At 43.4% G+C, this 25,823-nt stretch overlaps 1 protein-coding gene across 1 annotated transcript in view; it reads right to left on the reverse strand.

Moving 5' to 3' along the window:
• The window catches only part of NELL2 (neural EGFL like 2), a 587,110-nt gene that overhangs the window by 252,075 nt on the left and 309,212 nt on the right, over positions 1–25,823 (reverse strand). Inside the window, exon 10 of the mRNA XM_069764734.1 lies at positions 16,262–16,353. Within this exon, the coding sequence (XP_069620835.1) occupies positions 16,262–16,353 (92 nt within the window). The remainder of the gene's footprint in view (positions 1–16,261; positions 16,354–25,823) is intronic.

Consider the following 25,823-nt stretch of genomic DNA (forward strand, 5'->3'; position numbering starts at 1 on the left):
AGAAATGGAGTCGGCTACGGCGTTGTTCAAAGTCATCCTGCTTAGCAAAGACAAAATGTCACAGGTATGTCACCAGAGTCTGGTTAACCCTCTCTACCAACCCATTCGTCTCAGGATGGTATGCAGAAGAGAGATTCAGCTCAATGCAGAGTAAACGACAGAGCTCTCTCCAAAACCGAGACGTGAACTGGGGACCCCAGTCACTGACAATTTTGTCAAGCATGCCATGTAGACGGAAAATGTTTTATGAACAACGCCGCCAAGGCCTGTGCAGAAGGTAACCGTGGAAGCAGCACCAAGTGCACCATTTTAGAAAAATGATTGGTGACTACCCAGATAACGGTGAGGCTACGAGACTTAGGTAAGCCCACCACGAAGTCCATACCGACCATCTCCCAGGGCCTGTCTGCCACCGTCAGGGGATAAAGTAGCCCAGCAGGCCGTTGCCGAGGAGATCGATTCTTGGCACAGGAGACACACGCCCAAATATAATCCCTGATGTCATGAGCCATATGCGACCACCAGTATGTCCTCGCCAGAAGCTCAAATGTCCTCTTGGTCCCAAAATGTCCACCCACCCTGGGCGAATGAGCCAAAGAGAGAACCTCCGGTCACAAACTTGATGGTACAAAAGACTTGCCCAGGGACGCAGACTCTAGCGAAACCAGAGCCATGGTTCTCAGGCTCTCAGAAGGGACAATAAGCCAAGACTCCTCCTCCTCTGATGACACTAGAAAGCAGGAGAGAGCGTAAGCATGAATGTTCGTCTCCCCGGAGAGAAAATGGAGGGTGAAATGGAACCGGGAGAAGAACAGGGACCATCTGGCCTGGCGAGAATTTAGCCACTGGGCTGTCTGTAAGTACACCAAATTTTTGTGGTCTGTAAAAACTTGGAAGGGAAAGCGAGCCCCCTCCAGGAGGTGTCTCCACTCTGAGAAAGCCAACTAGCAACTCCCTGTCCCCGATGGAATAATTCCTCTCCGCTGGTGAGAAGGTCTTGGAGAAGAAGAAGCAAGGATGCTTCCGACCTTGAGCATCCTTTTGGAAGAGGACTGCTCCAGCACCAATGGATGAGGCATCCACCTCTATTATAAACGGCTTATCTACATCGTGGCGATGTAGGATGGGAGCGCTAGCAAAGTGTGACTTAATAGCGAGAAAGGCCTTGGAGACCTCCTCCGACCACAATTTGGGATTTGCTCCCTTCTTGGTGAGGGCAACCAAGGGAACTACCAAAGTTGAGAAGTGGGGAAAGAACTGGCGATAGTAATTAATGAACCCCATAAAGCACTGCACCGATTTAAGAGAATGGGGTTCCTACCAGTTAATCACAGCCTGTAGCTTGGAAGGATCCATAGCCAAACCCTGGGCAGAGATGATATAGCCCAGGAAAGGCAAGGACTCCTGCTCAAACACACACTTCTCCAACTTGGCGCAGAGGGAGTTTGCCCGTAAGAGGTCGAAGACTTTGCAAACATCTCTCCGGTGGGAGTCAATAACTGGAGAGTAGATGAGAATATCATCCAGATGGACTACGACCGAGGTGGTGAGCATATGCCAGAAGATGTCGTTCACAAAGTCTTGGAAAATGGCTGGGGCATTACAGAGCCTGAAGGGCATCACCAGATATTCATAGTGCCCATCCCTGGTGTTAAAAGCCATCTTCCATTCATCCCCCTCACAGATGCGAATCAGGTTGTAAGCACCCCGCAGATCTAATTTAGTAAATACCCTTGCTCCCTGTAGCCTATCAAAGAGCTCAGATACCAGGGGTAGTGGGTACTTATTCTTAGCGGTGATGGCGTAAAGACCCCTGTAGTCTATGCATGGACATAGTTCTCCACTCTTCTTCTGCACAAAGAAGAACCCAGCCCCTGCAGGTGACACTGACTTCCTAATGAATCCTCTTGCCAGATTCTCTCGTATGTACTGGGACATTGCCAGAGAGATAACGGATAGACTCAACCCTGGGGAGGCTCTGTACCTGGCTTGAGGTCAATAGGACAGTCATAGGGGCAATGAGGCAGAAGGGTCTCTGCAGCCCTTTTGGAGAACACGTCCGCACAGGGCCAATAGTGTTTGGGGAGAGAGGAAAGATCTGCGGGTACCTCAGTTATAGCAACCTCAATGCACTCCCTCTGTCATTTACCCTCACAGGATTTACTCCATCTCCCTGAATACCACTCTATATGAGGAGAGTGGTAGCGTGGCCATGGAATCCCCAACCGGACCTCATCAATACCCTCGGGAATGACAAGTAGGGAAATAATCTCCTGATGAGATGGAGACATGGAAAGGGTGAAAGGAATGGTTTGGTGTATAATCTGTGAGGGTTGTGTCGACCCATTTACCAATTGAACGGTCACAGGTTTGGCGAGCATCATCAGGGGTATTGCGTGTCATTGGGCAAAAGCAGATGACATAAAATTGCCCTCTGCCCCGGAGTCCACGCAAAGCTCTACCATAAGAGTGGATGGGCCTATGGTAATTGTCCCCTTGAAGGACAATTTGGATGAAAACGTCACGGTGTCTAGTGTACCTCCTCCGACTACCACTAGACTCTGATGTTTTCCCGACCGCTGAGAACACCTGGAGGCAAGGTGTCCATACTGCCGGCAAACATGATAGACCTTTAGTGTAGAAGCAGTCCGGGACTTAGATCCCACTCATGACACCTCCATGGCCTCATGTGACTCGGATGCCTGGACCGGAGATTCCAGAGGTTCAGCGAAGGTGGGAGCCAGCTGAAACCTCTGCCTACACTGGACTCGCTCCAACCTTCGCTCGTTAAAACGAAGGTCGATGCGAGTTGATTCTGCTATGAGTTCCTCCAGTGTGGCAGGAATCTCCCTAGTGGCCAAAGCGTCCTTCACATGGTCAGCCAACCCCCTCAAAATACCGGGATGAGGGCTTTATCTGGCCACTCCAGCTCGGATACTAAAGTCCGGAAGTGGATGGCAAAATGGCTGACCATGAACGAACCCTGAGTCAATGCCAGCAGTTGGAGCGCCGTATCATGGGTTACTCGAGGTCCTAAAAAGACCTGTTTCAGAGTGCTCAAAAACCAAGGAGCACTCTGCACCACATGATCGTCGCACTCCCACAGCGGCGTAGCCCACTAAAACGCCCTGTCCGACAGAAGAGAAATAATGAATCCCACCTTTGCCCGCTCTGTGGGAAAACGTGCAGCCAGGAGCTCGAGGTGTATATCACACTGGCTCATGAAACCCCTACATGATGTACTGTTACCAGAGTATTTCTCTGGCAGCGGAAGGTGGGATAAGGTCAGAACAGGGTTGGCAGTGGTTAAAGTTGCTGCAGCCATGCTAGCAGCCTGAACAGCTATTGCGGTAACATCCACAGCTGAGGTTGCATGCTCGAGAGCCGCCAACCTGCCCTCCAGCTGCTGGATGTACCCCTGCAATCGCTGTTTGTCCGCCATTACTTAGCCAGACCATGGCGCTAGTATACTGTTAGGGCTAGCAGAATGCACCGAGTATAGATAGGTAACTACAAGGTGCGTTCGCTGCCCGGGGTCCACCGTGCAGAGATATCTGCTGCAAAGTAACGGCAGATAACCTCTGAGCTCACATGTGGGTTAAGCTTCACCCAGTGTGAGTCGCGCTGTACACAAAACTATTACCCTAACTAAGGCTTGTGCTTGCTCTGGAACTCTTCTGTGCTAACCGCACACATGGAGGAACCAGATGCTAAGCCAAGGCTAATTGCCCCCACTGACACTAGCTGCCTGCCTGAGTGTACAGTCCCAAAGCTACAGCCTCACACCACATATGTATAGAGTGGTATAGTATCCACTGGCATAAGCCAAACACAAATGATACTAGCACATGGCCATGCGGCCATGCAAACCTTTTAAGTTGCAGCTCTTCAGAACCTTCCTGGTGGACCAATAGGAGATGCTACAGGACCTGAGCGTGTGACCCCCGACCTCCAATGAGAGGTCTTCCCGTGGGTATGCGCAGTGCATGAAAAGCAGGACTTATTCCCAGAAAAGCCTGCTCGCTGCTGACCAGTGCTGGCTACAAAGGCAGAGCCTAGAAAGGCAGCAGTAACCATCCGCACAGTATCAGGCTGAGCCAGACGCTGGGACTGACTTTTCCACTGCGGCTGGAGGAGAATGGGAGACTGCAGCAGACATGGTTCGAGATTCCCCCTGTGCAGCGGCGGGAACTCGACACCTAACACCATGAGTGCAGAAAAATGTTTTGGTGTTATCATTCATATTCTCTGAAAAAAGGCCAAGAAAGTAAAAACTCTGCCCGGGGTATGTAAACTTTTGAGCACAACTGTATATGGTATATATTTAAGCTTGTATATAGTCAACTTCACCTTCATTGGGCCCTGCACTTGCCAGATTTGCTGTAAAAATAGGCTGAATATGATGGATATCAGTCACTGAACTGCCTTGAAGGTCACGTAACAGTTAATCTGCAGTTCTATATTGACAGAGGGCAGTCAGCACACATTTGGGGAAGCAGATATGCATTGTACACTGCTTCATGATTTGTGCTACATGAAATAAAGTCTTGATGTCTTGGTATTTCGATGTTAATTAGTAATGCTTTAAACCAATCCATAATTCTTTCTTATTTTACCTGGTCTAAATTCTTATCTATAGCACTTTGCTACCTTGGCCAGAGATGTCAGAACAAATTATTTCCGATTTAATAATGCTGTACAGAAAGTGCTATTATCGTTTAGAAATTAAGAGGTTTAGTATGGAAATGAAAATTGAGACGTTCTAGCTAAATCACCATTGTTGGACTGGAATGATTAAGAAATCATATTAAAGTGTTTCTGATGTTTGTTACAGTGTATGCAGATGCATTTGTGTGCTTTCATACCAGCATATGGGTCTGCCAACTGGGATTTGCTATTGCCATTAGATGAACGAAATAAAAAACACTTCATCTGCTTGTAAAAAATGAATGTACTTTGGAATAAATTACTCCTCCATCTGTATTTTCCTGCATTAGTGGATTTAAACCGAGAATCGGGGATTGCATTACAGTCATTTAGCACATGGCTTTCCTGTGTCAACTGTTTAAACATGAGCATTGGATGATGATTGAACGGCTTTATATTTTGTGTTCGTGTGAAAAACCTTTGTTTAAAGAACAGAAATACTCGGCTTCTACTTGATGTGCGTCACATTTTTCTTTTTTTTTTTTAAATAAAAGGACTTGGGCATGAAACAAAGGCACAGAATGTATTCATACAAGCATTACAACGGCATTTACTTCAGCAGATGCTGTGTGGGTTAAAAGAATGAAAGAAATGATACACAACGACTAAACATTAGAATCATAACACTACACTTATGGAAATTCTGCACTAAAGGAAATTCAATCTATTACTGTACCTAAAAAAATACAATACACAAAATTTCACTTAAAAAAGCTTACAGAACATGGATATAAAGCTAGTGTCTATAATACTAAGGTGAAGCATGCATACGACTGTAATACGGCTTCATACAGGTAACAAATTACAGAAATGCTAAAGTCAATGGGGCCCTACTGGATTTTAGGCACCATATATTTATATGAATAATGTGTTCCCATTGGCTTTATAACGGATGACCTAAAATAATACAGAACTTGTAGCATAGTCTTGTGTATAATATCAGATTTAAGATAAATGAAATTTCTCTCCAGTGACAATTTCAGTTAAACGTTACACAGTTACGAAATGTAACTACTACTTACATCTTAATTTCCCTATGAATTTAGAGTAAATGCTCCAGTGTTCCTTTCACAATGGTTTACCAACTACCAGAAATGTGTGAAAAGGTGAGAAGTGGATTTTTTTTGTGTAATACCAGACCCACTGATGCACGCAGAATTGGCTTATGATTATTATTCTGCAGGACATAGGTTTAATTTCATGGTGCTGTAAAATAAGGAGGACCTAAAGAACATGATTCATATAAGTAACCCCATAAGGGAACCAGTCATCTGATTCATGCAGCACAAATCAATATTTCTCTTTGAAATCTTCCAACAGGCTTTAATTCACGCTGACGGTGGATTAGATGACAGGTTCCCTTTAAACTGTAATTAGGTTAGGAATTTGTATGTTTTTTTTTATCAATGAATCCTAGATAGTGTTGAGCGATACCGTCCGATACTTGAAAGTATCGGTATCGGATAGTATCGGCCGATACCCGAAAAGTATCGGATATCGCCGATACCGATATCCGATACCAATACAAGTCAATGGGACACCAAGTATCGGAAGGTATCCTGATGGTTCCCAGGGTCTGAAGGAGAGGAAACTCTCCTTCAGGCCCTGGGATCCATATTAATGTGTAAAATAAAGAATTAAAATAAAAAATATTGATATATTCACCTCTCCGGCGGCCCCTGGACATCACCGCGGGTAACCGGCAGACTTCTTTGTTTAAAATGAGCGCGTTTAGGACCTGAGAATGACGTCGCGGCTTCTGATTGGTCGCGTGCCGCTCATGTGACCGCCACGCGACCAATCAGAAGCCGCGACGTCATTCTCAGGTCCTAAACGCGCTCATTTTAAACAAAGAAGCCTGCCGGTTACCAGCGGTGATGTCCAGGGGCCGCCGGAGAGGTGAATATATCAATATTTTTTATTTTAATTCTTTATTTTACACATCACTATGGATCCGATACCGATTCCCGATACCACAAAAGTATCGGAACTCGGTATCGGAATTCCGATACCGCAAGTATCGGCCGATACCCGATACTTGCGGTATCGGAATGCTCAACACTAGTCCTAGAGCATAATACATTTGCACTTTTTTTATTTAACTTATTTGATTATTCCACTAGTTTTATGGATAGTTTTCAAAATTTTACTTACCAGATATCTTTTCTGACTTACCAAAAATAAACATGTAAAGAAGATCTTTTCTCCAACTATCTCATTCAATACAAATGAATGTATATCTACATATATTTACATTTAATAACTCAAAACTTTTGAGTTCTCCTCCGTGTCCCTCCGCTTTTCTTCCAATTCCCCTACCCACTGCCTTCCCCTTCACCTCTTTCCTAAAGTTATGTTATGTTTTGTTAATGACAAAATGTTAATAAAAATTATTGGAAAACAAAGTCGTCCGCCTTCTGCAAGACAATGCACCAGTTCACAACTCACATGTTGCCCAAATTGTAGCATGCCCCTGTGGCTTTGAAATTCTACCGCGTTCCCTTTATTCATCTGATCTCACATCATTGGACTTCCACCTCTTCCAACAATGAAGTTATTTTTGAAGGGCAAGTATTTTCCAGATGATGAGACTCTGATTTCCGAAGTCACAATGTGGCTTTTGAAACAACCTGTCGACTTCTACAAGTGAGGTGTTTACAGTTTCTTAAAGAGATGGGAGAAGTGTGTGTCCCTAGGTGGCACCTATGTAGAGAAGGGCTAAAAACTGTGCTACGTTTCATTGCTCTCAGTCCACAGGAAGAGAGTCAGGTGAAATCTTTAATGAATGTCCCTCATAATGTTTTTTTTACATTGTTACATTAATTTTTTTTAAACTTTTTTAATTAACACCACTAACTTGACCACTAAATATTTTGATAAGTATTGCAGTGTAATAGGCCTGTCAGTTTTAGGGCTCATGCAGACAAGCATTTAAAATGGACATGGCTGTCCAACTGTTCAGATGAAGAATTTGTTTATCAGTCTGTCAGTGAGAAAACATTCATAGCATGCACTATTTTCTTCCGAGTCTCGGATATGACTCTCCTATTCTTGTCTATGGTAGCATAATCAACCGATCACACATAGAACACTGAGTGGAATCTGATTTTTAGGGTTACATTTCTATTATAAACCTAAGAAACTGTATTTAATAATGTTCCTTATTTAGTGTAGAGGTATGTAAACAGATGGATACACAGATATCACATGGATGTCACCCAGGTGTAAGAAAAGGACACACAGATAGCACACAAATGAAAATTAGAAAAAAAAATGCATTTTGTGGATGAAACTCAGAGGCTTTCTCGTACGCTCGTCTGCAGCCAGCCTTACACTCACAGAAAGCCTGTTAGGCCCTGCTTATGACAAAAAAATAACATGTCCCTATACTTGATAAAATCGGCGCTTATTTGACCTTTGATCATCATGATGACCATTGACATCCTGTGATTGCATTGCGGGAGAGCCAATAGGGTGATAGATGCAATCCCCTTGGTATGCAGAGTGTTAAACAGCCAGGAAAGATGTTGGCAACACTCCTGGCTGCTATCAGGTAAGCCGAGCTCCAACAGTCTTCCTACTGGGCACAGTTTGAGTGACTACCCAATCACCGAAAATATTCGTACTTCGATTTACAGGAACAACTTATCCTATAGCATGTACCAGTACATTCAATGTCGGTCTAATACTTAAGAGAGCTGCAGGAATAAGACAAGAAAAAAACTGATCTGGTGGCTGATCGTCTTTAAAGCTGAAAATGTCATAAGGTAATAATATTAAGAAAGATACCATTATTCAAAAGAGAGACACCCCTCAGCACTTCACCCAAAAAATACCAACAATGTAAAATTATGGGAGAACTGAGAAAGGATAGGGAAGTGCAATAAATAAGAAGAATAAACATCTGTTATCCCTTACAGTATAGTCACCTTGTCTGAAAAAATCCCATATGGCCTGTGGGACTTCAAGATCCAGATGGATAAGTGTTTGCTAACCAACCAGACATTGTGATAGTAGACAAGGATCAGAAGACAGCAATGATAATAGATGTGGCAGTGCCAAGTGACAGCAACATCAGAAAGAAGGAATATGAGAAACTGAAGAAATACCAGGGCCTCAAAGGAGAACTGAAGAAGATGTGGAAGGTAAAGGCAACAGTGATTCCATTGGTGATAGCAGCACTTGATGCAGTGACCCCTAAGTTGGAAAAATGGCTACAATAGATCTCAGGAGCAACATCTGAACTCTCTGCCCAGAAAAGCGCAATGCTGGGAACAGCTAAGATCCTGCACAGAACCCTCAAACTCCCGGCCTCTGGTAGAAGACCCAAGGGGAAGCTTGAGAGGAAAGTGAGACTGCAAACACAGAACAGCAGAACAGACGCCACCAAGTGGCAACTGAGTGGTCAGACAAGCCGAGTCAAAAGCACGAGATAGCACGACAGTATAATAAGATTAGGCAGACGGATAGTCAGGACGTAGACAGAGATCAGTAAACCAGAACGGGCAATATACGGTACAATAGGGACAAGCATTAACAAAGTAAATAGCCAAGCCAAAAGATCAGAACCGGAGAATCAAGCAGATAAACAGAAATACTGGGAAAAGGGGAGACTGTTATGAACTGGTGATTCAGAAACACAATGGACCTGGTGGTTAAGAGCACACAAAGTGACCTGATAGTTACTAATAACATAGGACGAGCTCTGAGACGTGGGAACTCTGCTGACCGCAATCCCTAATCCTATCACACCACACTAGAGGTAGCCGTGGAGCGCTCCTGACCAGACCTAGGCGCCTCGGGCACAGCCTGAGAAACTAGCTAGCCCTGAAGATAGAAAAATAAGCCTACCTTGCCTCAGAGAAATTCCCCAAAGGAAAAGGCAGCCCCCCACATATAATGACTGTGAGTAAAGATGAAAATACAAACACAGAGATGAAATAGATTTTAGCAAAGTGAGGCCCGACTTACTGAATAGACCGAGGATAGAAAAGATAGCTTTGCGGCCAGCACAAAAACCTACAAACAACCACGCAGAGGGCGCAAAAAGACCCTCCGCACCGACTAACGGCACGGAGGTGCTCCCTCTGCGTCCCAGAGCTTCCAGCAAGCAAGACAAACCAATATAGCAAGCTGGACAGAAAAAATAGCAAACAAAAAGAAACACAAGCAGAACTTAGCTTATGCAGGGCAGACAGGCCACAAGAACGATCCAGGAGAGAGAGCAAGACCAATACTGGAACATTGACTGGAGGCCAGGAACAAAGAACTAGGTGGAGTTAAATAGAGCAGCACCTAACGACTTAACCTCGTCACCTGAGGAAGGGAGCTCAGAAGCCGCAGCCCCACTCACATCCACCAAAGGAAGCTCATAGACAGAACCAGCCGAAGTACCACTCATGACCACAGGAGGGAGCTTGACCACAGAATTCACAACAGTACCCCCCCTTGAGGAGGGGTCACCGAACCCTCACCAGAGCCCCCAGGCCGACCAGGATGAGCCAAATGAAAGGCATGAACCAGATCGGCAGCATGAACATCAGAGGCAAAGACCCAGGAATTATCTTCCTGACCATAACCCTTCCACTTAACCAGGTACTGGAGTTTCCGTCTCGAAATGCGAGAATCCAAAATCTTCTCCACTATATACTCCAACTCCCCCTCAACCAAAACCGGGGCAGGAGGATCAACGGATGGAACCACAGGTGCCACGTATCTCCGCAACAATGACCTATGGAATACATTATGGACGGAAAAAAAAGCTGGAAGGGTCAAACGAAAAGACACAGGATTAAGAACCTCAGAAATCCTATACGGACCAATGAAACGAGGCTTAAACTTAGGAGAGGAAACTTTCATAGGAATAAAACGAGACGACAACCAAAGCAAATCCCCAACACGAAGTCGGGGACCCACACAGCGCCTGCGGTTAGCGAAACGTTGAGCCTTCTCCTGGGACAATGTCAAATTGTCCACTACATGAGTCCAAATCTGCTGCAACCTATCCACCACAGTATCCACACCAGGACAGTCTGAAGACTCAAACTGCCCTGAAGAGAAACGAGGATGGAAACCAGAATTGCAGAAAAACGGCGAAACCAAAGTAGCCGAGCTGGCCCGATTATTAAGGGCGAACTCAGCCAACGGCAAAAAGGACACCCAATCATCCTGATCAACAGAAACAAAACATCTCAGATATGTTTCCAAGGTCTGATTGGTTCGTTCAGTTTGGCCATTTGTCTGAGGATGGAAAGCCGAGGAAAAAGACAAATCAATGCCTATCCTAGCACAAAAGGCTCGCCAAAACCTCGAAACAAACTGGGAACCTCTGTCAGAAACGATGTTCTCCGGAATGCCATGTAAACGAACCACATGCTGGAAAAACAATGGCACCAAATCAGAGGAGGAGGGCAATTTAGACAAGGGTACCAAATGGACCATCTTAGAGAAGCGATCACAAACCACCCAAATGACCGACATCTTTTGAGAGATGGGGAGATCCGAAATAAAATCCATAGAGATATGTGTCCAGGGCATCTTTGGGACCGGCAAGGGCAAAAGCATCCCACTGGCACGAGAACAGCAGGGCTTAGCCCGAGCACAAATCCCACAAACGAACGCACATCCCGTGACAGAGACGGCCACCAAAAGGATCTAGCCACCAAATCTCTGGTGTTATGAACAGGTAATTCAGAACCACAATGGACCTTGAAGTTCAGAGCACACAAAGTGACCTGACAATTACCAAAAACATAGGACGAGCTCTGAGACGTGGGAACTCTGCTGACCGCAATCCCTAATCCTATCCAACCACACTAAAGGTAGCCGTGGAGCGCTCCTGACCAGTCCTTTGCGCCTCGAGCACAGCCTGAGAAACTAGCTAGCCCTAAGAAAGAAAAATAAGCCTACCTTGCCTCAGAGAAATACCCCAAAGGAAAAGGAAGCCCCCCACATATAATGACTGTGAGTTGAGATGAAAATACAAACGCAGAGATGAAATAGATTTAGCAAAGTGAGGCCCAACTTACTGAACAGACCAAAGATAGGAAAGATTGCTTTGCGGTCAACACAAAACCCTACAAACAACCACGCAGAGGGGGCAAAAAGACCCTCCGCACCGACTAACGGTACGGAGGTGCTCCCTCTGCGTCCCAGAGCTTCCAGCAAGCAAGAGAAACCAATATAGCAAGCTGGACAGAAAAAATAGCAAACAAAAATAACACAATCAAAACTTAGCTTATGCAGGATAGCCAGGCCACAGGAACGATCCAGGAGAAAGCAAGACCAATACTAGAACATTGACTGGAGGCCAGGATCAAAGCACTAGGTGGAGTTAAATAGAGCAGCACCTAACGACTTAACCTCATCACCTGAGGAAGGAAACTCAGAAGCCGCAGTACCACTCTCATCCACTAAAGGAAGCTCATAGACAGAACCAGCCGAAGTACCACTCACGACCACAGGAGGGAGCTTGGCCACAGAATTCACAACACTCTGGTACCAAAGATTCCAGTATGACCAGCCAACACCGAACAATGAACCTCAGAGATAACTCTACTCGTCCATTTATCAGGGACAAACAGTTTCTCCGCTGGGCAACGGTCAGGTCTATTAGCTTGAAATTTTTGCAGCACCCGCCGCAAATCAGGGGAGATGGCAGACAAAATTACCCCCTCTTTGAGAATACCCGCCGGCTCAGGCAAACCCGGAGAGTCGGGCACAAAACTCCTAGACAGGGCATCCGCCTTCACATTTTTAGAGCCCGGAAGGTACGAAACCACAAAGTCAAAACGGGAGAAAAACAGCGACCAATGAGCCTGTCTAGGATTCAACCGTTTGGCAGACTCAAGATAAGTCAAGTTCTTGTGATCAGTCAAGACCACCACGCGATGCTTAGCTCCTTCAAGCCAATGACGCCACTCCTCGAATGCCCACTTCATGGCCAGCAACTCTCGATTGCCAACATCATAATTACGCTCAGCAGGCGAAAACTTCCTGGAAAAGAATGCACATGGTTTCATCACCGAGCCATCAGAACTTCTTTGCGACAAAACAGCCCCTGCTCCAATCTCAGAAGCATCAACCTCAACCTGGAACGGGAGCGAAACATCCGGTTGGCACAACACAGGGGCAGAAGAAAAACGACGCTTCAACTCCTGAAAAGCTTCCACAGCAGCAGAAGACCAAATGACCACATCAGCACCCTTCTTGGTTAAATCAGTCAACGGTTTAGCAATACTAGAAAAATTATTGATGAAGCGACGATAAAAATTAGCAAAGCCCAGGAACTTTTGCAGACTCTTCAGAGATGTCGGCTGAGTCCAATCATAAATGGCCTGAACTTTAACAAGGTCCATCTCGATAGTAGAAGGGGAAAAAAGAAACCCAAAAATGAAACCTTCTGAACACCAAAGAGACACTTTGACCCCTTCACAAACAAAGAATTCGCACGCAGGACCTGGAACACCATTCTAACCTGCCTCACGTGAGACTCCCAATCATCCGAGAAGACCAAAATATCATCCAAGTATACAATCAGGAATTTATCCAGGTACTCTCGGAAGATGTCATGCATAAAGGACTGAAATACTGATGGAGCATTAGAATGCCCGAATGGCATAACCAGGTACTCAAAATGGCCCTCGGGCGTATTAAATGCTGTTTTCCATTCATCGCCCTGTTTAATACGCACAAGATTATACGCACCACGAAGATCTATCTTGGTGAACCAACTAGCCCCCTTAATCCGAGCAAACAAATCAGACAGCAGCGGCAAGGGGTACTGAAATTTGACTGTGATTTTATTTAGAAGGCGGTAATCAATACAAGGTCTCAGCGAACCATCCTTCTTGGCCACAAAAAAGAACCCTGCTCCCAATGGCGACGACGACGGGCGAATATGACCCTTCTCCAAGGATTCCTTTACATAACTCCGCATAGCGGCGTGCTCAGGCACAGACAAATTAAACAGTCGACCTTTAGGAAACTTACTACCAGGAATCAAATCGATAGCACAATCGCAATCCCTATGCGGAGGTAGGGCCCTGGACTTGGGCTCATCAAATACATCCCGGTAATCCGACAAGAACTCTGGGACCTCAGAAGGGGCGGATGATGAAATAGACATAAACGGAACATCACCATGTACCCCCTGACAACCCCAGCTGGACAAAGACATTGATTTCCAATCAAATACTGGGTTATGGACCTGTAGCCATGGCAACCCCAACACGACCACATCATGCAGATTATGCAACACCAAAAAGCAAATATCCTCCTGATGCGCAGGAGCCATGCACATGGTCAGCTGGGTCCAGTATTGAGGCTTATTCTTGGCCAGAGGCGTAGCATCAATTCCTCTCAATGGAATAGGATACTGCAAGGGCTCCAAGAAAAACCCACAGCGCCTAGCAAACTCCAAGTCCATCAAATTCAGGGCAGCGCCTGAATCCACAAATGCCATGACAGAATAGGATGACAAAGAGCAGATCAAAGTAACGGACAAAAGAAATTTCGACTGTACCGTACCAATAGTGGCAGACCTAGCGAACCGCTTAGTGCGCTTAGGACAATCGGAGAAAGCATGAGTGGAATCACCACAGTAGAAACACAGCCCATTCCGACGTCTGTGTTCTTGCCGTTCAGCTCTGGTCAAAGTCCTATCACATTGCATAGGCTCCGGTTTATGCTCAGGTAATACCGCCAAATGGTGCACAGTTTTACGCTCACGCAAGCGTCGATCGATCTGAATGGCCAAAGACATAGACTCATTCAGACCAGCAGGCATAGGAAATCCCACCATGACATCCTTAAGGGCTTCAGAGAGACCCTTTCTGAAAATTGCTGCCAGCGCACATTCATTTCATTGAGTGAGCACAGACCACTTTCTAAACTTCTGACAATATATCTCTACCTCATCCTGACCCTGACACAGAGCCAGCAAATTTTTCTCTGCCTGATCCACTGAATTAGGTTCATCATAAAGCAATCCGAGCGCCAGAAAAAACGCATCAATATTACATAATGCAGGATCTCCTGGCGCAAGGGAAAATGCCCAGTCTTGAGGGTCGCCACGTAATACAGAAATAATGATCTTAACTTGTTGAACTGGGTCACCAGAGGAGTGGGGTTTCAAAGCCAGAAACAGTTTACAATTATTTTTAAAACTCAGAAACCTAGCTCTATCTCCAGAAAACAAATCAGGAATAGGAATTCTTGGTTCTAACATAGAATTCTGAACCACAAAGTCTTGAATATTTTGTACTCTTGCAGTGAGATGATCTACACAAGAAGACAGACCTTTAATGTCCATCACTACACCTGTGTCCTGAACCACCCAAATGTCTAGGGGAAAAGAAAGACAAAACACAGTGCAGAGAAAAAAAATGGTCTCAGAACTTCTCTTTTCCCTCTATTGAGAAGCATTAGTATTTTGGGCCTCCAGTACTGTTATGAACTGGTGATTCAGAAACACAATGGACCTGGTGGTTAAGAGCACACAAAGTGACCTGATAGTTACTAATAACATAGGATGAGCTCTGAGACATGGGAACTCTGCTGACCGCAATCCCTAATCCTATCACACCACACTAGAGGTAGTCGTGGAGCGCTCCTGACCAGACCTAGGCGCCTCGGGCACAGCCTGAGAAACTAGCTAGCCCTGAAGATAAAAAAATAAGCCTACCTTGCCTCAGAGAAATTCCCCAAAGGAAAAGGCAGCCCCCCACATATAATGACTGTGAGTAAAGATGAAAATACAAACACAGAGATGAAATAGATTTTAGCAAAGTGAGGCCCGACTTACTGAATAGACCGAGGATAGAAAAGATAGCTTTGCGGCCAGCACAAAAACCTACAAACAACCACGCAGAGGGCGCAAAAAGACCCTCCGCACCGACTAACGGCACGGAGGTGCTCCCTCTGCGTCCCAGAGCTTCCAGCAAGCAAGACAAACCAATATAGCAAGCTGGACAGAAAAAATAGCAAACAAAAAGAAACACAAGCAGAACTTAGCTTGTGCAGGGCAGACAGGCCACAAGAACGATCCAGGAGAGAGAGCAAGACCAATACTGGAACATTGACTGGAGGCCAGGAACAAAGAACTAGGTGGAGTTAAATAGAGCAGCACCTAACGACTTAACCTCGTCACCTGAGGAAGGGAGCTCAGAAGCCGCAGCCCCACTTACATCCACCAAAGGAAGCTCATAGACAGAACCAGCCGAAGTACCACTCATGACCACAGGAGGGAGCTTGACCACAGAATTCACAACAGGAGACAGAGGGAGTTAACAGACACAGGACAAGTCTGGGTTCACAGCAGGGCAAATCAAGAGCTACCAGCAGGGTCAGGTACACACGCCGAAGGCAGAACTATAGCTGACACTGCCAGCAAGATTCATGGGAAACCTGAACCCAGAATGAGGCAGAGCAAAGTTAACCCTTGACATGATCTGTCAAAAAAAAAGGACAGACACTAATAAACCCTGGAATGGATCATAACATATATATATATACATATATATATATATATATATATATATAAAGATTTGCTTACCTTGCATTGCAGCAACGTGCAGGTTCCAGCACTTGAGTAGACAGCTTGATTCTCTCCTTCAAAATACAGCTGGCCTTGATACACACAAACGGCTATTAAGCAAAGAGAAAAAAAACAGAGTACAGTCATTGCTTCACACACTCTTTATAGAACACAGATATAGAAAAAATGTTTAAAGGATACCTGACTGACAAACACAACACTAAAGGTACCGTTACACTAAAAGACTTACCAACGATCACGACCAGCGATATGACCTGGCCGTGATCTTTGGTAAGTTGTTGTGTGGTCGCTGTGTGACAGCTCTCTCCAGCGACCAATAATCCGGGGAACGACTTCGGCATCGTTGAAACTGTCTTCAACGATGCCGAAGTCCCCAGGTAACCGGTAACGTCACCGCTGTGCTCTGCTTTATGGCCGGCGCTGACAGTCAGTGCAGGGAAGCTGACGGCGAGGGACGTGACAAACATCGGAATGTGAGTATGTACTGTTTTTTTTTTTTTACTTTTAAAATGGTAACCAGGGTAAATATCGGGTTACTAAGCGCGGCCCTGCGCTTAGTAACCCGATATTTACCCTGAGCAAAAAAAGGAGAGCAAAAAAAGGAGAGAAGCCAGCGCAGCCTAAGGTTAAGACGCAATACATAAAGTGCATATGCACATATTAATTTCTAACTGTATTTTCAAAATGAGACATTTAGCAAACAATTGATCAATTCTGTGAGCCACCCCGCCTCTTCACGGCAATATTTACCCTGGTTACAAGGGAACACATCGATGACAGCGGGTGATCAGCGACCAAAAAAAGGTCCTGATCATTCCCCAGCGACCAACGATCTCCCAGCAGGGGCCTGATCGTTGGTCGCTGTCACACATAACGAGATCGTTAGCGGGATCGTTGCTACGTCACAAAAAGCATGACGTTGCAACGATATCGTTAACGAAATTGTTATGTGTGAAGGTACCTTTAGGGAGAGACCTGTCACTCAAGGCGAGTGGGACTAGTCTCTTGGACTAATCAGTCACCTAGTCCCAGCCAGCATTTTTATGCAGAATTTCAGAGTAACACATACCTGGCTGAAACTATGAAATGATACAGCACACTGTCTGATACTTGTTGCCGTGGTTCAGGCAGCATGTATTAGCTGTTGGATAACCCTTATAAAAGCGATGGTTCCACAAAATATAACTTTTAGATTAAGATTTAGATCATACTTCATACAATAACAGCTGAAACAAAATTAAAGAAATTAAAAAGAGGAGTCAGTTCTATTGAATCAGCCATATTTGATTGTAGTATATGGTCAGCCTTTGTGAAATTTTCCACACATATGTTGAATATGCTCAGATAATATACTGATTCTATTGCAGGTCAGATCTCATAGGCCAAAGGGACAGTAAATTACATGGACTGAAAAGCAAAGAGATAGAAGAGCTAATGAGGCCGATTTGTCAATGCTGTCTAATTTCTGAACAGTGTAAACCTAGGCTAGGAATCTTAAACATTTCAGTGATTCATGTTGCTTGATAACATTCTCAAATTTTAGTGACATAAATGTGTGACAGGATTTTGGTGCACTTTTTGGCACTGTGATGAATATAGGCCATGTTCCATTTACCACCATGCTCCGGTTAGTGACACCAGGGCCTCATCCAACAAATTGTGAAAAGTGGATAAAACATCAAAAATATGGTGCAAATCATGAAACACAGGTGGTTTGTTTTTGGAAATTACGACAGAATTCTGGCACGTTTAACTAACATTTAACTAACATTCTGCAATGTTTGAAACTGAATGTAATATTTCATTTAATCTGTTCCTCTTACATTATGAACATATAGTTGAGGTTTAAGGGGTAACGTTTCTCCTTGTTCAGAGTGATATACCGGCCCTGGCATGCCAATGTAATGAGGCTTATTCGTCTTGCAATGCTCCTCTGGGAAATGGAATATGCAAATTGCCTCTTGAGAGAGGAAAAGGACTTGAACTCTATAGCGCCACCTGTTGGAAGCAGCAATCCTGCAAGTCACTATTGACCCTAACGAGTCTTGCACTATAACTTGGGATAAAATTCAAATGAGAATCTCAATTTGCAGACACAATGTTTCGGGGTATGAAATCACCTAGCGAAATCAGTTTTCATACTTTGCACCGACGAGGAACAATACATCGAAACAACGTGTCTGTAAATTGAGATTCTGATTTGGCTTTTATCGTAAATCATATTGCAAGACTCGATAAAGGATCGATAGTGTAGGATTGGTGCTTCCAACAGGTGGCGCTAAAGAGTTTAAACTTCCTTACTCTCTGACGAGGCAATTTGCATATTGAATATCCAGTTGGAAAGTACTAATCTACCTTATTAGTAACAGAAACATATTTTGTTCAATTAAAGTAGTTTAATACTTTCCAAAAAGAGGTTCCAAATGTCAGAAAGACAGTTTTCATGTTAACAATGTTTTCGACAGGTTGTAACGAAGAAACTACATTTACATTCAGAAAAATAGGCTGGGAAAAGATATTAAAATGTAGAATTTTATCTCCAAACTTCACTCGGTATCAGATAGCATCGTTATATGTTGGCAGAGAAGAGAGGACTGGCAGAGAAAGCCGAGTGCTACGAGTATACAGCCATATAGACAATGAATGGAGCAGTGGGCATCTATGCTCCACTCAAGCCAGGGCACTTGTAAAGCCTGTTCTTGTGGTTCCTGAGCCCCAATTTCAGGGTCGCTGCATGTCTTAGTGGTCAGATCCAAATGATCAGTAAGTTATTCCCTATCCCATGCATAAGAGATAACTTGTTATTGTGGGGATAACTGCTTGATTTAAACTCTCATCATTTGAAAAATGATTTACAAGACGTAAATTATTAATTTCTTTTCAGCTGAGGAAATATTTTAAATTGATTTCTCCAGAAATTCCAATTGAATAATATTAACCCCTTCATCCCTGGAGCTTTTTCCGTTTTTTCATTTTCGTTTTTCGCTCCACTCCTTCCCAGAGCCATAACTTTTTTATTTTTCCGTCAATATGGCCATGTGAGGGCTTATTTTTTGCTGGACAAGTTGTACTTTTGAACGATACCATTGGTTTTACCATGCCATGTAACAGAAAACAGGAAAAAAAATCCAAGTGTGATGAAATTGCAAAAAAAGTGCAATCCCACACTTGTTTTTTGTTTGGCTTTTTTGCTAGGTTCACCAGATGCTAAAACTAACCTGTCATTATGATTCTCCAGGTCATTACGAGCCGAGTTCATAGACACCAAACATGTCTAGGTTATTTTTTATCTAAGTGGTGAAAAAAAATTCCAAAAGTTTGCTAAAAAAAAATTGCGCGATTTTCCGATACCCGTAGCGTCTCCAATTTTCGTGATCTGGGGTCAGGTGAGGGCTTATTTTTTGCGTACCGAGCTGGCATTTTTAATGATGCCATTTTGGTGTAGATACGTTCTTTTGATCGCCCGTTATTGCATTTTAATACAATGTCGCGGCAACCAAAAAAACGTTATTTTGGCGTTTTGATTTTTTTCTCGCTATGCCATTTAGCGGTCAGGTTAATCCTTTGTTTTTGTTGATAGATCGGGCGATTCTGAACGCGGCGATACCAAATATGTGTAGGTTTGATTTTTTTTAAATTGTTTTATTTTGATTGGGGCGAAAGGGGGGTGATTTGAACTTTTATATATTTTTTATTTTTTTAATATTTTTAAACACTTTTTTTTTTTTAATTTTGGCATGCTTTAATAGCCTCTATAGGAGGCTAGAAGCATGCACTACACGATCGCCTCTGCTACATAGAGGTGAAGTACAGATCACCATAATGAGGTCCTGGTTATGGGGGACTTTAACTACCCGGATATTAACTGGGAAACAGAAACCTGTGAAACCCATAAAGGCAACAGGTTTCTGCTAATAACCAAGAAAAATTATCTTTCACAATTGGTGCAGAATCCAACAAGAGGAGCAGCACTTTTAGATCTAATACTATCTAATAGACCTGACAGAATAACAAATCTGCAGGTGGTCGGGCATTTAGGAAATAGCGACCACAATATTGTGCAGTTTCACTTGTCTTTCACTAGGGGGACTTGTCAGAGAGTCACAAAAACACTGAACTTTAGGAAGGCAAAGTTTGACCAGCTTAGAGATGCCCTTAATCTGGTAGAGTGGGACAATATCCTCAGAAATGAGAATACAGATAATAAATGGAAAATGTTTAAGAACATCCTAAATAGGCAGTGTAAGCGGTTTATACCTTGTGGGAATAAAAGGACTAGAAATAGGAAAAACCCAATGTGGCTAAACAAAGAAGTAAGACAGGCAATTAACAGTAAAAAGAAAGCATTTGCACTACTAAAGCAACTTAATCTAAAAAACTAATTAAAGCTGCCAAAAAGGAAACAGAGAAGCACATTGCTAAGGAGAGTAAAACTAATCCCAAACTGTTCTTCAACTATATCAATAGTAAAAGAATAAAAACTGAAAATGTAGGCCCCTTAAAAAATAGTGAGGAAAGAATGGTTGTAGATGACGAGGAAAAAGCTAACATATTAAACACCTTCTTCTCCACGGTATTCACGGTGGAAAATGAAATGCTAGGTGAAATCCCAAGAAACAATGAAAACCCTATATTAAGGGTCACCAATCTAACCCAAGAAGAGGTGCGAAATCGGCTAAATAAGATTAAAATAGATAAATCTCCGGGTCCGGATGGCATACACCCACGAGTACTAAGAGAACTAAGTAATGTAATAGATAAACCATTATTTCTTATTTTTAGGGACTCTATAGCGACAGGGTCTGTTCCGCAGGACTGGCGCATAGCAAATGTGGGGCCAATATTCAAAAAGGGCTCTAAAAGTGAACCTGGAAATTATAGGCCAGTAAGTCTAACCTCTATTGTTGGTAAAATATTTGAAGGGTTTCTGAGGGATGTTATTCTGGATTATCTCAATGAGAATAACTGTTTAACTCCATATCAGCATGGGTTTATGAGAAATCGCTCCTGTCAAACCAATCTAATCAGTTTTTATGAAGAGGTAAGCTATAGGCTGGACCACGGTGAGTCATTGGACGTGGTATATCTCGATTTTTCCAAAGCGTTTGATACCGTGCCACACAAGAGGTTGGTACACAAAATGAGAATGCTTGGTCTGGGGGAAAATGTGTGTAAATGGGTTAGTAACTGGCTTAGTGATAGAAAGCAGAGGGTGGTTATAAATGGTATAGTCTCTAACTGGGTCGCTGTGACCAGTGGGGTACCGCAGGGGTCAGTATTGGGACCTGTTCTCTTCAACATATTCATTAATGATCTGGTAGAAGGTTTACACAGTAAAATATCGATATTTGCAGATGATACAAAACTATGTAAAGCAGTTAATACAAGAGAAGATAGTATTCTGCTACAGATGGATCTGGATAAGTTGGAAACTTGGGCTGAAAGGTGGCAGATGAGGTTTAACAATGATAAATGTAAGGTTATACACATGGGAAGAAGGAATCAATATCACCATTACACACTGAATGGGAAACCACTGTGTAAATCTGACAGGGAGAAGGACTTGGGGATCCTAGTTAATGATAAACTTACCTTGAGCAGCCAGTGCCAGGCAGCAGCTGCCAAGGCAAACAGGATCATGAGGTGCATTAAAAGAGGTCTGGATACACATGATGAGAGCATTATACTGCCTCTGTACAAATCCCTAGTTAGACCGCACATGGAGTACTGTGTCCAGTTTTGGGCACCGGTGCTCAGGAAGGATATAATGGAACTAGAGAGAGTACAAAGGAGGACAACAAAATTAATAAAGGGGATGGGAGAACTACAATACCCAGATAGATTAGCGAAACTAGGATTATTTAGTCTAGAAAAAAGACGACTGAGGGGCGATCTAATAACCATGTATAAGTATATAAGGGGACAATACAAATATCTCGCTGAGGATCTGTTTATACCAAGGAAGGTGACGGGCACAAGGGGGCATTCTTTGCGTCTGGAGGAGAGAAGGTTTTTCCACCAACATAGAAGAGGATTCTTTACTGTTAGGGCAGTGAGAATCTGGAATTGCTTGCCTGAGGAGGTGGTGATGGCGAACTCAGTCGAGGGGTTCAAGAGAGGCCTGGATGTCTTCCTGCAGCAGAACAATATTGTATCATATAATTATTAGGTTCTGTAGAAGGACGTAGATCTGGGGATTTATTATGATGGAATATAGGCTGAACTGGATGGACAAATGTCTTTTTTCGGCCTTACTAACTATGTTACTATGTTACTATGTTACCTCTATGTAGCAGAAATGCAGGGTTGCTTTGAACGCCGACCACAGGGTGGCGCTCAAAGCAATCGGCCATCAACAACCATAGAGGTCTCAAGGAGACCTCTGGTTGTTATGGCAATGCACCGCTGACCCCCGATCATGTGACTGGGGTCAGCAGTGCGAGCACTTCCGGCCATGCGGCCGGGAGCGCTAGTTAAATGCCGTTGTCAGCGCTTGACGGTGGCATTTAACTAGTTAATGGGCACGGGCGGATCGCGATTCCGCTCACGCTCATTGGGCGCACATGTCAGCTGTACAAAACAGCTGACATGTCGCCGCTTTGAGGTGGGCTCACCGCCGGAGCCCACCTCAAAGCAGGGGATCTGCCAGCTGACGTACTATTCCGTCAGCTGGCAGAAAGGGGTTAAAATTAGGGAACGTGAGACAAATATCACAGATACAGAAAAGAAAGGTGGGTATGTCCGGGACTATTATCCTCCCAGAGAATGTTATAAATACCGTATATATATATATATATATATATATATATTCATATATATATATATATATATATATATATATATATATATATATACTAGATGGTGGCCGGATTCTAACGCATCGGGTATTCTAGAAATATGCGTGTCACATAGTATATTTCCCAGCCACGTAGTATATTGCCCAGCCACGTAGTATATTGTCCAACCACGTAGTATATTGTCCAACCACGTAGTATATTGCCCAGTGACGTAGTATATTGCCCAGTGACGTAGTATATTGCCCAGCCATTGCTTGAGAAAGGCTCAGTGTGAGCCGAAACGTCGCGAGATGTGGGTCTGAAATAAATTTCACAGCTTTTTTTCACCTTTACAAATTGTTGGAGTGCTGCCTTCTTTTTCTGCTTGGCATATTATGTGGTTGGACATGTGGATGGTCTTATCCAGGAGGCTTGGCACCCACCGGTGAGCATTGTGCTGCTTTTATTTTTTCTTATCTATTGTTGTCCGGAGTAGCGTGCACAATTGTATCGAAACATTGTTTTATAAACAACGATTATTTACTCTGAAGCCATTTTTGTTGTTCTATGGAGGAAGGAGCCATGGAACATGGAGTGTTTAAATATACACCTGAGGATGAGGAGCGTATCCTTGGCGGACTTGATGGAGAGGCAATTTTTCTTAAAACACCATCTATACCAGAACTTAAACGCAAGTATGAAAGTGATACTAAACGTATGATTAATCTACAGCTGCATATGGTTACCTTGGGTCAATATTATAAAGAAGGGAAGATTCTAAGGGGTTTGAGGTCAAACATACGCCCAAACCTATTCCAAGGTGATACTATATATTGTGCACGCTTTGTCATGTTATCTAATAAATATGCCATGGACACTATTTTGTTGAATATAGAGTATTTGCAAGAAGAAAGTAAGAAATTGCAACAAAATACGGAAGGAGTTGAACAAAAAATTAAGGCATTAATAACAATAGAAGAATGGAATATTTTTAAAGAAAAGGTTGACAAAGAAATTGTAAAATTACGTAATGAATTGGAAGAGGTCAAAAGAAAAAAATGGAATAGAGATCTGGAGGACTATGAAGCGGGACATATTTATTCATGGCAGAGAGAGAGTAATAAACCCATGTGGAAGAAGAAAGGTGGACATGGAAGGAACCGATATTATGATAAAAATATGGGACATGTTTTTAATGATGATTTTTCTTATAGACCAGGAGAAAATAACAGAAGGACCATCAAACGTAAGAGGAGAGGAGGCAAGCGGCACCACCGGGAACAAAAGAAAACCGGAAAAAAAACAGACTTCAACCACAGAGACAGGTGGCCAACAAGAAACGGGATCAGACCTTGTAGTTAACATCTCGGAAAAGGTACTCACTCCGGCACAGATTTCTATCCTCAGTAAAGGATTATCATTCTCTCCATGCTCACATACTAATTGGTTTAATGTGCAAATGGACTTGGAGAGATTTTTTAGATCTATAAAATTGAAAGAGTGGTTCCAAGATAAAAGTATAATAAATATTGAAGAAAATAGCGAGTTTAATTCAAAATCCATGGGGCTTAGAAAACGCAGTGAGTTTATACCGCCTGTAAACTCTGCGGTTATTAATGCCTTTGAAAAGGTGGTAAGAGGGGAGATAGAGGAACTGAGGAATGGGGCTATTAAAAAATTTAAACACCCGAATATTACAGTGGAGGAATCTAAGGCATTGAAGGAGCTTGTCCATGATGGCGACATCATCATCAAACCCGCAGATAAGGGTGGTGCTGTCGTCATCATGGACAGGCATAAATATATTGCAGAGATTGAGGGCCAATTAAGGGATGATAATGTATACCATAAATTGGAATGTGACCCTAAATTTAATATCATGGCTGAAATTAAAAAGTGTCTAGAAGAAGCAGTAAAAAAGAATGTAATAGACCAAGAGCTTATGGACTATTTATATATAGAATTCCCAAGAACACCCGTAATATATACGACCCCAAAAATCCACAAAACACTGATTGACCCCCCTGGACGACCTATAGTGTCAGGGGTGGATTCAGTGTTTAGTAGGATGGGAACATTCCTAGACAAGATCCTCAACCCAATTGCCAAGAAAAGCAAATCTTATATCCAAGACACAACAGATTTTCTAAAAAAAATTAGAAGACATAAAATTAGAGGGGGAGGTGATTTTGGCATCTTATGATGTCATTTCACTCTATACATCAATTGAACATCAGACTGGATTAAAAGCAGTAGAAAAGAAGCTGAATACAATAGAAGTGTCTATGGAAGGAAAGGAATTTGTATTGAAGTTATTGGAAATTATTTTGGGGCGGAGCTATTTTCTTTTTGGGGATACGTTTTATTCACAACAACGTGGTACAGCAATGGGGGCCAGTATGGCCCCCGCTTATGCAAACCTTGTAATGAGCGTCCTGGAGGAAGATCTCGTCTATGTGTCCCGCCACTTCTGGCATGTGCTGGTGTGGTGGCGATACATAGACGACATCTTCCTCCTATGGACAGGGACAGAAATAGAGCTTACGCATTTCCACGAGTACTTAAATACGATAGACAGAACCATTAAATTCACGCTAATCTCTTCAAGGTCAAGTATACAGTTCCTAGATGTCTTGATAAGGCAGGAGAATGGGGAACTCACCACAACCCTGTTTGTTAAAGAAACGGATAAAAATAATCTTCTAATGTTCAACAGCCAACACCCTCGCACTATGGTGTGGTCAATACCCCTCAGCCAAATGCTGAGGGTATGTAGAATAGTA

This window comes from Ranitomeya imitator, chromosome 4, assembly GCF_032444005.1.
Source record: "Ranitomeya imitator isolate aRanImi1 chromosome 4, aRanImi1.pri, whole genome shotgun sequence".
Classification (NCBI taxonomy): Eukaryota; Metazoa; Chordata; class Amphibia; order Anura; family Dendrobatidae; genus Ranitomeya; species Ranitomeya imitator.